Raw genomic sequence first — 13,181 nt, forward strand, 5'->3', positions numbered from 1 at the left:
AGAGAAGGTTCTAATTTCATTCTTTTACATATAGCTGTTCAGTTTTCCCAGCACCACTTATTAAAGAGACTGTCTTTTCTCCTTTGTATATTCTTGCCTCCTTTATCATAGAGTAATTGACCATAAGTTCATGGGTTTATTTCTGTGCTTTCTATCTTGTTCCATTGATCTCTGTGTCTGTTTTTGTGCCAAAACAGTACCATACTGTTTTGATGGCTGTAGCTTTGTAGTATACTCTGAAGACGGGGAGCATGATTCCTCCAGCTTCTGATATTTGCAAGTGATAAATAGCTCTTACAACTCAACATCAAAAAAACCAAACAGCCCAATTAAAAATGGGCAGAAGAACTGAGCAGACATTTTTCCAAAGAGGAAATGCAGATGGCCAACAGGCACATAAAAAGATGCTCAATGTCACTAATCATCAGGGAAATGCAAATCAAAAACATAATAAGATATCACCTCACACTGGTCAGAATGGCTGTCATCGAAAAGAACACAAATAACAAATGTTGGCAAGGATCTGAAAAGGGAACCCTCATACACTATTGGTGGGAATGTAAATTGGTGCAACCACTGTGGAAAACAGTATGGAGGTTTCTCAAAAAACTAAAAATAGAACTACCATATGACCCAATAATTCCATTCCTGGGTATATATCCAAAAAACCAAAAACACTAATTCAAAAAATACATGCACCCCAGTGTACCTAGCAGCATTATTTACAATTTCCAAAGTGTGGAAGCAACATAAGCATTCATTAACAGATGAATGGATAAAGAAAATGTGGTATATATATATATATATATATATATATATATATATATATATATATATATATATATACTACTCAACCATAAAAAGAATGAAATTCTGCCATTTGCAGCAACATGGATGGACTTGGAGGAAGACAACTACTGTATGATATCACTTATATGTGGAATCTAAAAAATACAACAAACTAGTGAATAAAAAAAAAGACGCAGACTCACAGATAGAAAAAACTGGTAGTTACCAGTGGGGAGAGGCAATATGGAGATAGAGGGAAAAAGGGTTTTTATGGGATTATGTGAAATCATGTGTGTGAAAGCTATGAAAATTGTAAAGTGCTATAGAATTTAAAGAGTCTTACATTCAATTAAAAAAAGAAAAAAATAAAAAGAATCTATTATCCTAGTTTTCTGTGAATTGTTAAGTTCAGGGTTATATTATCTTATTAAGCAATTTCATATTTTTCCTTGACATTTTTCAGTAATATGCTCCCCTCCCACACTTTTCTGATGAAACTAAAGAAGGTCAAACATCAGAAAGAGAGGCTATTGTACTCTATGTCTAGTGGTCCAAGAAAATAGACCTTTGTTTTGGGCTCTGTATGTATACTGAAATATATTCATTCTTCCCTAACATATTATATGTGACTGTGTTAGTTTGCTAGGGCTAGCATAACAAAATACTGTAGCCTGGATGGCTTAAGCAATAGGAATTTATTTTCTCACAGTTCTGGAGGCAGATGACTATTCCCTTGCTGCCTCTTCACATGGTTGTACCTCTGGGCATGAATGCTCCACAGTCTTTCTATGTGTCTTAATCTCCTCCTCCAGTCAGACTGGAGTAGAGGCTACCCTAAAGGCTTCATTTTTAACTTAAAGGTCCTATGTCTAAATACAACCACATCCTGAGGTCCTTGGGGTTTGGGCTTCAACGTAGGGATTTTAGTGGGGACACACTTTAGCCAATAACAACTACATTCACCATTCTGCCATTAAAAAGTAAACTCTTTAAGTTAAGATTTTGAGATTATGCTAACGACCGTAGTTTTAGTTTTGCTAATACAGTACAGTGGAATATATGTGTATGTGTGTGTATGTGACATATTTGTTCAAAAGAAGCTACCTTTCCTCAGGTTATTTCAAAGCTGTGGGCTGTCAAAGTGCTCCACAAATATGCAGTTTAACAGTAACTAAGAACATAGGTCAGTTAGAGATACTGTACTGACATAATTTGGGGACAAGCCAAGCAAATTTTATAGGCCCAATAGAATAAAGTTGCTCAATTATTTTAACTAAAAACTAGATGATTTCATCAATTGTATCATTAACCAATAATCTATGGCTTTGTAACCTCGAAAACAGGATTGGTTTGTTAAAATAGAAGTTTTTCTAAACATAGTTTTACTAGGTTTTAAAAATCAATTTTAAACATCCTTTATTCCATCTACTTTTGAACCATGTGCTTATAATTTTTAAAGTATTATACTTTAGCATTAAGAAAATTAGATTGGCACTTATATTTCTAGCCAATTAACAAAAAGTATGGTTGGAGAGTAGCAAAGCAAATACTTTACAATTTCACTTGTCAATGATATTTCATGAAGTTAATTAATTTCTGTCATAATAAAATACAGTAAAAAAATATATTCTATCACTTACTTTCTAAATATAGCATACATCACTGTTTTGATTTCTGACAGCAGAACTGATGTTCTCCTAAGGTGTCAAATTTGATTTGATTATTCAATATAAAAACCTACAAAGTGTCTTGCTGATTTAAAAAAAAATGGTTTTCCAGATTTTATGTCAGCTTAATGTATTTCACTGTTATGAATTCTTTGAAATTTTGTGCATTTTTAAATGATTCTATTTTAATTAAAAGCCTCTAGATATTATCCTTGTTAGCAGAGCCAGTTCCTCCCAGAATTTATTAGTCTTATTTATGTTTTTTTCATGCAGCTGCATTTCTAAATCTATATTTCAATTTATGAATATCTTTATTGCCCAAGCAATACTGCTATTATTCACATTTTTTAAAGTGTCCTAGCAAAAACAAAAATAAAGTAAATGTCACAAAAGCGAGACACAAACCTTATTCTAGAATACTCTGCAGCCATTCCAAATGATGTTTCTGAAGAACATTTAATGACTTGGAAAAATACTTTGGTATATTAAATTTAAAATCAGATTTAACCATCAATATTTTATTTATATTGCTCCATACACACACTCACATAGGAGAAATAGAAGAGAAGATTAACATTAACTCTGAGTTAGGAGCTGATAGATTATTTTTTTTTTTAGATTTTTGTTTTTTCCAGATTTTCTAAATTAACACATATTACTTTTATAATCAGCAAAAGAACAATGCATGTTATTCCAAAATAGAAGCACAGCTGAAGTAATTGATTTGGGGGAAAGCTAGGCCATTAGATTATGCAATCCATCTTTATTAGGCATTTTAGACTCAAGTCATTGACTCCTTCAATAAACAATTATTGAACTATTACCAAGTATCAGCATCTATTCTATCTCAGGTTTAACAGTTGATTCTGGAGACACTTGAGGAGGGGTATGTTGAGATGATTACAAAATGGTTCCCACAGGTATACGATGCAAGTAAAATCCATATAATGTGATAGATACTATAGCAATAGCCCTAAGAAAGTGCTAGAAGCATATCAGGCCAGGGGAGCTAACTATGTCAGACTACATCACAAGAATCGAATTTATCTGAACCTTATTAACTGATTCCCTCAAAGAAATGTCTGTCTGATTTAGAGTTGGTTTCTCTAACTTGAACTTTTTAGCAGGGTGGATATAAACAACTATTATCTTGAAAAAAAATTTGCAAATTTTTAATCTTCTAACTGTAGTTGAACAGTTTTATTCAAAAAAGCACATTAATAAACATTTGCTATATTTGGGTGCTAAGGGACAGAAGGTGAGTAAAACAAGAGTCTTGCCCTCAGGAAGCTCCGGTTCTAAATCAAGTGTTTTTCTATGTCTTGTGTAATATGGACACTTGTGATAATTTCACTTAAAATAAGACAATCAGAATTAGAAAATACATTGTTTTCCTTCTTTTGTATTGACCGTGAGGACGCTTAGAGCTAAATGTTTCAGCGGAAATCGTGGATATTAGTTGAGATATTTGCGCTACTTTGTTTTAATAAAAATGTTTCTAATCATTAAAATGGCTTCCTTGTTTTTTAAAAAGATGCAGGTGATATATCATAAATTAAAACCATGTAAATCCATTTATCATTTCATTATGAAGTATTTAAAATTTTATATAAAAGCAAAGAAAATATTGGTAAAGGAAATAAAGGGTAAAATGAATTTTCCTCATAGGTGACTTAAATTGTTGTATTTCTCCAAAGCAAGTGAAATTTATTTCAATAACTAAATTTTTTTAAAGTTCAACTTGTAAGGTTAGATATAGATGGATGGATATGTACTGAAATAAAATAAGGAGAAGACAAAGATGTGCTGGGAAGTGATAGGACTGCTGTGGCATGGACAAACTAAACAAGCATTCAAATATAAATATCTACACTTGCCGACTTCAGCGTTCAACCACAGCAACAAAGTGCAAAGGTTAAGTCACTCTAGAATGTTCTTCCTTTATCTAAAAGAGTAAGTACATAATTCTTTTCTTGAATATATTCTGAAATAAGTCTAAAAAATAATGATTTTTTTCAGTTTATGAGGACTCCAATTTTCCTAGACAGTCTGGATGACAAACTTATTGAATGAAACAAAATATATGTATAAAAAGTATGTATAATATCATATAAATATAAAGGATTTATATATTTAAAATAAACATAAAATTAATATTTAATTCAAGAAGTAAATATTCTACTTTGAGCTGTATGAGGTAGAGATTTTTACTTCGAATGTATGTGAGATCAAATGTGTAAATTCGGTTTAAAAATAGTAAAGTATGGGTAAGAAAGTTTACTGTGGTTGCAATAATATGATTTTTTAGGATGGTATGTTTGAGGATAAGAATTGATAAAGAAAATGCAGCATGATAATTAGATAAAATATGGCTTTAATTACATATAAATGACCTCATTTTAATTATGCAGACTTTCATCCTAGTGGAATATGAATTTTATAATAAATGAATTTTAGAAATAATGCCATTTAAAATTTTTCTAAGCCAAGAAAAGCAAATTATTTTTTTCTTAAACTATTAAAACTATTTTTCCTGGTTATGTCACAAAGAAATAAATCTGCCAAATTCTTTCCCTTAAAAAGTTCATTTTCCAAATCAAGCATCAGAAACCACACACGAGAAATTTCAGCTCAAAAAATATTTTTTTCCAGGAAGGAACCCAAAAAGCAACTTTGGATTAACTGTACCTCTTTTATTCTTTCTTATTAGTTTTTCAAGATTTAGCCAGTGTTTTATAAAATGTACTGAATAATAGCATGTAAAGTATCACAAAATAACCTGTACTAAAGAGAATAAATCAGGTTATGGAATATTATCAACTGATGGGATGTATTTGATATTCATAGTTGGAAAATATTTGGCTACGAAAACACGTAAGATCCAACAAGAATGGAGGAAAAGTTTGTATCCCTGGAACCAATGTGCCTCAAAATAGGATTAGAAGAATTGACTCTTTATTAAAAAATATATATATGTGCTGCTGTTAATAGTTTCTGAATTTGAATGTTGGATTGACTTAATAAAAGCTGTTTTAGACAATTAGAGTTGGCAACTCTAAGCAATAGCCTTCTGAGTATACTGAAGTCCAAGGAAAAAGTGTTTCAGTCTGTTTTCTACAGGGGACCTGAGCAAATTTTATAATACCTCGGAGCCAGCAAATTTTAATTCTTATTAGAACAGCAGAGTCAGAGTTATTACTGTCCAGGAAGGAATGATGTTTAGGGAATCAAGTCTAACAAAAGAACATAGTATAAAATAGAAATGTAAATGTAGGTATTTTGCATGTGTGCAAAAAGTAAAACCTTCAACATTTTGGACAAAAAATTTTAAAGTTCACTTCACTCGTGACTTTAAACATTAGAGAAATTTAGGTTAAAAATACTTAAAAAAATTTTAAGCTTAACACTGGAAGCTGGATCTATTTTTTCTAACCCATTGATGAATATAGAAGCAAATAAAAATGTCCTCCAATAGCTGAGACAATTGACATTTTAGAAAAAAATAGGTCTAGAAATCAGTACATGTACTCAGCTCCCAGACTGAAGTTCTTAAAAAGCAAAATAATAGAGTAATAATGGAAAGTAAAAACTACAGATGAATATTTTTCTGATCTCAGATTAGAGAATACCTTTCTAAGCAATATAAACAAAGGCAGAAAAAGACATTTATAAAGCAGCTTGAAAGATATAACCCCATAAAAAATTAAAAGATGAATGACAAAAAGCATTTGCCTTTATATATAACAAAGGAATGACATTCCTTATATATGACAATCTCTTATTAATAAGCAGAAAGCAAATATTCCAATATAAAAATTTATGAGGAACTTAGAATGTAATATTCAAAAAAAGAAGACATACAAGTGATCAATGAGCACATTAAAACGTTTAACCTTGCGTAAGTAAAAATTAAATTGAAAAATTTAATTATTGCCTATAAGTTAATTTCTGGGCGGGGCAGAGAATGTTTAAAAACTTGGCACTGTCACATATAGCTAGTACATGTTGTTTTTAGCTTAAAATAACCTTTATTTTTATTTACTCTTGCTCATATAGTTTATGTCTATCTTCATTCATTCTCTTTTCAGATCTGTACTCATCCAAAGCTTCAAGTGTAGTCACACTGGTGTCTGAGTTTATTGCTCACCCAGATCATTTGTAATTTTATAGTTAAATGCTTCTTCGAGGGCCTCCTGTCCTTTTGAGGGTCTCTGACTCTAGCATCATATTTGTTTTTTCTTTGAATTTTTGAAATTTGCTTTCTTAAAGAGTAAATCAGTTTTTCTTCTTGGTGAAAATTAATTTCAGCTCTTTTCTGTTTTATTTTCCATGAAATTATCGGCAAGACAAGGCAACATTCTGTCACATTCTCAGGTTTTAGCAGAACAATATTTTGGCAGATGACTGTATAGTTGATATCTCCATTAGGATATTATTTTTCTGTTGTGCCAGTTTTGTGTCATTAACTTTATTTAACCTGGTCTTACAGACTATCATTTATGAACACTCTTAAGGAAACAAACAATATAAAATGGTTATCATATACATTAATCATCTATCATCCATCCATCCATCCATCCATCATCTCATCCATCCATTATCCTCATGCTCACAACTTTCAGTGATTAATTGTATAAAAAGGAGGCCATTCTGGGACCATACTTTCAAATTTCCAGTTTCCACATTGGTATATAATTTCTCTGCTCTTCAGTTTTTTAGGCTGTAAAATGGTTGTACTAGGTGTAGATAGGATCCTTTCAGCCATAGAATTGCATATGTTTTCTACTCATTTTTCTTTCTCCACTGTCTGTTTCATCTGGACAAAGCGTATAGTGCTTCCAGACTGTCTCCCATTCAAATTGGGTCATTCTCAATCCTCTTTCTGATTACTGATTGTGAACTACTACACACTAAATATGCATCTGTTTTTGCCATTCATGCTCTTCTTCAAAGTGTCTGCTTTTAATTATGTGAGCAATTTTCTTTACCTTCAAATTTTAACTTAAATTCTTTTACATTTGTTGTATAGTACTCCATTTCCCAAAGTGTGTTCTGTGGAACACTAGCCATGTGAAATGTTAGGGTATGCTGTGTGATAGAAATAACATCAGCAGCAGCAACAACAACAACAGCAACAAATGATAGGGGTTCTGAGATAAAAAATGTCTAGAAAGTAGTGGGTTAAATGAAATAAAACTTTTGTAGGACTTCCAAGTGCCTTCAAATGCTAGTTTATATTGAGAATTTAAATGCTAAGTTTATTTGTAAGCTATAAAGAAAAATAAAATGTATGCACTTATATCTAAAACTATTTCAACATCCAGCCCTCTTTTGAAGGCCATCCTAAAGGATTAACATTCAGCTTTGGAAATTGTAAGTACCTCCACATACTTCTGCACACTCAAATCAGTTTACAAGGAGTCTTGATTAGGGTAGTGAACCTACTTTCCAAGATAGTGTTCCTTGACACTGCCAGAAGTCCATTATTCCAGTAATGTTAGCCAAGAGTAAAAAAAATTCCAAAATTCATGAATATAATTTATATAAACAGCTATTCACTCTTTACATCCTTTTTTTTTTTTTTTTTTTTTTTTTTTTTTTTTTTTTTTTTTTTTTGTGGTACGCGGGCCTCTCACTGTTGTGGCCTCTCCCATTGCGGAGCACAGGCTCCGGACGCGCAGGCTCAGAGGCCATGGCTCACGGGCCCAGCCGCTCCGCGGCATGTGGGATTTTCCTGGACCGGGGCACGAACCCATGTCCCCTGCATCGGCAGGCGGATTCTCAACCACTGTGCCACCAGGGAAGCCCTCTACATCCTTTTTTTCTTTTCCAAAGTTCAAACACCCAGAAGGGATTAAAACCACTGAATTCTTTCAAATCCTTCAAGTTTTCTATGTATAGTTTCAAAGTCACCAGAGATGCACATCAGGTTTCTTTTAGGTATTATCTGTTGTTCATTCTCTTTTCACTCAGCAAAAATGGGGAGCAGTTGGCAAACTGTCAGATCTCAGGTCCCTACTATGGAAATTGCAATAACCAACTCCATAGGCATTTTCTGCTTTTTATGGGGGAGCTCCAGTGGTTCTGAGATTTTTTTTTTCTTATTGTTTCCCTTTACTCACTCCCTTGCATTCAGTAATTTACCAGCCTCTTAAAAGTGATCCTAATTCTCCAGAATTAAAATTCTTTAGAAGTCTCTCTCTCGTCCTTGCTTTCTTCTCAATTATTTCCAACATCCTACAAGAATCTTTTATACTATTGAGAAATCAGAGTATAAGAAGCAGTTATTGTCCCACAGCTTACTTTCTTCCTATACAGGACATCTAAGTTCCTGCCTCATATAACTGATGACTGCCTTAAGCCCTTCCTCTGTAGTGATCTCAGTTAATCTCAGTTTGAAACATCTTTGCATTAATTATTTCCAAATGTATTTCTGACCCTCCTCTCTTTCCTGAACTCTGGGCTCAAATATTCAACTATAGCTGTTATTTCTAAGTTGAATGTCTAGTGGCATCTCAAACTCAACATGGTCAAAGCAGAAATCTTATTTCTCCCCAAACTTGCTTCCTCCTTGTCTTCTCGGTCTCAGTCATCAGCACCACCATTTGGCTAATTGCTCAGAAATTTAGGAGTCTTTCACAACTCTCCTGTTCTCTCACTCCCCATAAACCTCTGATTCATCAACAAGACCTTCAGTTATGCCTCCAAATTAGATCCTGCATCTTTACATTTTTTAGTATCTCTACTACGACCAGAGTCGTCCAAGCCATAAATGTCTCTAGACTGAACAACAGCTAATATCCTACCTGGTGTCTCTGCTTTGACTCTTTTCTCTTACACACAGAGGCAGAGAGTGATTTTTTTTAAATGCTAGTTAAATCGTATCACTCCCCACTTTAAAATCTTCCAGTGGTTGGACAGTGCACTGAGAATAGAATGAAAACCCTTTACCACGGGCTTTCAAGACCCTTTGTGATCTGGCTTCTACCAGCTCTCCGACCTCATCTCAGGCACTTGCCCCTCTGTTCCTGTGCCTTGAAAATGCCGAGTACATTCCTATGTTAGTTCTTTGCACTAGCTGTTTCTTACGCCTAGAGTGTAATTCCCCCAGATCTTCTTAAGGCTGGCCCTTTTCTGTCATCCATGTTTTGGCTCAAATATAAAGTAAGTGAAAACTTCTCTCATCCTTAGTTCATGGTTGTGCTTTTTCCACCATCCCCCTCCACAAGTCACTCATTACTATTGTATTATTTTTATTCACTGCAATTATGATTATCAGAAAAAGTCTTACTTATTGTTTTCCTTTTTTTCATTTTAATATGATCTGTTATGGTAGGAACCTTGTCTGTCCTCGCAACAGCACACCTGGTGCCAATAGTGCCTGGCACAAAGCAGGCCTGAATAGATCATTGCTGTATCTACAGAACATGAATGTCTTCATTTCTCCTGAATCTCAAGCAAAACTATTAGCTTTTTGTAAGGCCCTTGTAAACTGACCAGCAAACTTTTTTTTTTTCTTGTAGTAGGAAATTGTGGGAAAATTGACTTATTCCAACTTTAAAAGAAAATGAAATACATTTTCTGACATTAAAAAAAAACCTTAATGCATTTATTGCATTAAGAATAATTCCACTATTCTCCTAGCTTAGCTGAATCTGGTACATTAAGGAAATTACACTCTACCATGGATGAAGCGAATCACTTTTTAAGTAAGTTAGGAGGGAAACTGCCAACACACATGTAGACCTTCTCAGACCATCAAATCCAGAGAGAAAAAATTCAGGTCTCTTCTAGAGCAGTGAATGACACAATGTTTTGGGGGACATTCAAGACTCCATTACTGACCCTGGGAACGAGGCTCAAATGTCATGTCCTGGGTCAGAAACAGAGGTCAAGACATAAATAAACAAATATTATAAACAAACAAAAAATGCAACTGAGTGCAAAATAAAATATGCATATTCGTTTGTGTGTGTATGTCTGCTTGTGCTGTATACGGGGAAGGACTAGGGAAGTGGAAAAGTGAGCTACATAATTTACCTGGCCCACTGCAAAATGCAAAATAAAAAATTATTACGCATTCCAAGATGGTGACAAGCAGCAGATCGAGGCCCTGTGCACCTACCGGCACAGTTACACACCCTGCGCAGTGTGTGAAGCACGCCCAGGTGGGAGGAGAAGATTAGAGTTCATCTCCAAACACACACCCCCAACTCCCCACCCCTGCCAAAACTACAACAACAAAGGCAACAACAAGAAACAGCTATCAAAACTAAAGCAGATGGTGCCCAACTTTGACGGTGGCGCTAGTGATGGTGGTGGCGGCTGAGAGCATCACTCCTAAAAAGCAGACTTTAGAGTGATGGCAAAGGAAAGAAAACGGTTTCTGAGGCTCCCGAAGTAGAAACATCAGACACAAAGAATAAGGTAAAGGGAAAGAGGCCACATCAGACCTTCCTCCTTTCTTTATGTAGACAATGCCTTCTCTTTCAAAATCCTGATTTTAGTGACTTGTGTTTGGTCTGGTGCCTTGGTAGCTGCGGTGGAGCGTGTGGGATTGGGGATCAGGGTGTGTTCAGAGTCAAAAAAGGTAGAGACAGGTTTAAATACATTTCCGTGGATTGGCTTCCTACCCTCTTTGGCAACAAACCCAAGGGCTCCTAAAAGGAGCCGGGATGTACGTGGGTTTCCAAGGACCCTCTATTTTCATCCTCCCTCGACACTCCCAAGGTAAGACCCACGGAGAACCGCAGGGCTGGGCATTCTCGGGTCCAGCACAGGTCACCTCACTGGTAGAAGTGCGTAGTCCTCGGACATTTGGAAGAGGTGGCGGGGACTGTGGGGACCGTGAAGCTCGCGGTCCGGGGCAGCGGGTCGCGGGAGGTGCGCCCTGTCCCCTCCGTCGACAGTCGGGCAGCCAGGCCAGCGGTGAGCGGAGTCCGGGAGGGGAGGGTCGGACCACGCCCGCGGAGGCGGCCCCGGGCCTTGCCGCACGGTCCTGCCCCGGCCTGGGGAGGCTTAGGCCCCGGGAACCTCGGGCAGAGGGGGCGGCGACCGGGAACCCTGCGGCCACTGCGGCAGCACGGCCGCGGCTCTTGCGGCTCCGCCGCCTGCCGGGTGGTGGCTCCGCAGTGCCCGCCCCCAGCTCCCCTTCCCCGCCCCTCGCGCCCCCTTCCCCGCCCCCGCCCGGCGCCCTGGCCTCGCTGACCCGCCGCCCCGTCCCTCCGCGCGCGCCGCGTCTGCTGCTCCTCCGCGCGGCGGCGCCTCCCCCGCGCGCCGCCCGCGCTGCCGGCGGCGCAATCCTCCCGCCTCGGCCATTTTCCCTCCACCCCCTCCCCTCCTGATCCTCATACCCTCGCCCTCCCCCCGCGCGGGGACTTTTCCGGAAAGTTTTTATTTTCCGCCTCGACTCTTGGAAGAAAGAAGCTCCCGGCTCGGCGGCAGCAAAACTTTTCAGCTGTCCGGACCCGCGGCCCTCGGCGTGCCCGGCCGAGCGATGAGCGCCCCTCCGGTCCTGCGGCCGCCCAGCCCGCTGCTGCCCGTGGCGGCGGCGGCGGCGGCGGCCGCGCTGGTCCCGGGGTCGGGGCCGGGGCCCGCGCCGTTCCTGGCTCCCGTCGCGGCCCCGGCCGGGGGCATCTCGTTCCATCTGCAGATCGGTCTGAGCCGCGAGCCGGTGCTGCTGCTGCAAGACTCGTCCGGGGACTACAGCCTGGCTCACGTCCGCGAGATGGCTTGCTCCATCGTCGACCAGAAGGTAAGGCGCCGCGCGGCTCCGAGCCCGGCGCCTCCGAGCCGCGCAGGGGGTGCTGCCAGCCCGCCCGCCCCCTCGCCGCGCCAACTTTCCGGCTCCGGGGGCTCGGCCAGGAGCCAGCCTCGCCGGCGCGCTGGAAGGGTCTGGCACCCGCCGAGGTTGGACGTCCGCATCCGAGGCACTGCGCTCCCTGTTGTCCAGTTCTCCCCTCGCCCCATTCTCTTATAGTCCCGATTTTTCTACAGTCTGCATCCTCCTCACCCATTCCCATCCCTTTCAGGACATTCCCAGGTATCTTGCTCTTTTCTGGTCGCGCCTCTCCCTTCCCCTTAAGACTTCCCGGCTCTCCCCTCTCTTCCTTCTGCACCCTGGACCAGCACATTCCTGGCGCCGGAATCCTTCCTGCACTAGAGTTCCCCCGGGGACAAGCTTAGCTCGATTTCAGCACCCCTCCCTTCCCCTTCAGGCCCCTCTCCCAGCTCAGATTGATGCTGAGGAGTTCCTGGAATGATCTGGAGAGGAGGAATTTCTCACCTGTCAAAGCAGCTTTGAAGGGAGAATGATTGACTCGGCCAGCTGTGAAAACAACTGACCAGACCACAACTACCCACCTCCTTGTGGTCTTTTATTCCCAACCTTATGTGAACATGGGAGCAAATTTTTCAACGATAAATCTGAAAGTTGCAGCCTTCTTGATTTTGATTCCCAGGGTACTGATAGTGGAGCTTTGAAGCGGGGACACAGATATGTAGATGGTTGGGGTACTGTCCAGGAGCACCCGAGGCTGGCTGTGCCCTTAAGTTTGAGGCTGTGGGACTCTGGACAGCGGCCACCAAAGGCAGGGTTGAAAAAGGGCCATTATCCTGGACCAGGCCACCCGAAGAGGTGACCTAGCCCACCCACCAATGTTTATAGGGCAATTCTGAGTTTCAGGTTGTGTCTGTAGCCATCCAGAGGGATGTTGCATTGAAGGG

General features: G+C 39.2%; 1 protein-coding gene across 3 annotated transcripts in view; it reads left to right on the plus strand.

Moving 5' to 3' along the window:
* The first annotated feature begins 10,831 nt into the window (after window positions 1-10,831).
* The window catches only part of PRKD1 (protein kinase D1), a 343,255-nt gene continuing 340,905 nt past the window's right edge, over window positions 10,832-13,181 (plus strand). Inside the window, exon 1 of one of the 3 annotated variants that reach the window (XM_067028633.1) lies at window positions 10,832-10,883. Coding sequence is in view for 2 of the 3 variants with exons in the window: in XM_059056015.2 (XP_058911998.1) it covers window positions 11,953-12,210 (258 nt within the window). In the remaining variant the exon portion in view is untranslated. Of the gene's footprint in view, window positions 10,884-11,778; window positions 12,211-13,181 lie in introns of those variants that run through there. The other 2 variants (XM_059056015.2, XM_059056016.2) reach the window with 2 other exon arrangements.

This window comes from Kogia breviceps, chromosome 3 (genome assembly GCF_026419965.1).
Source record: "Kogia breviceps isolate mKogBre1 chromosome 3, mKogBre1 haplotype 1, whole genome shotgun sequence".
Taxonomy (NCBI): domain Eukaryota; kingdom Metazoa; phylum Chordata; class Mammalia; order Artiodactyla; family Physeteridae; genus Kogia; species Kogia breviceps.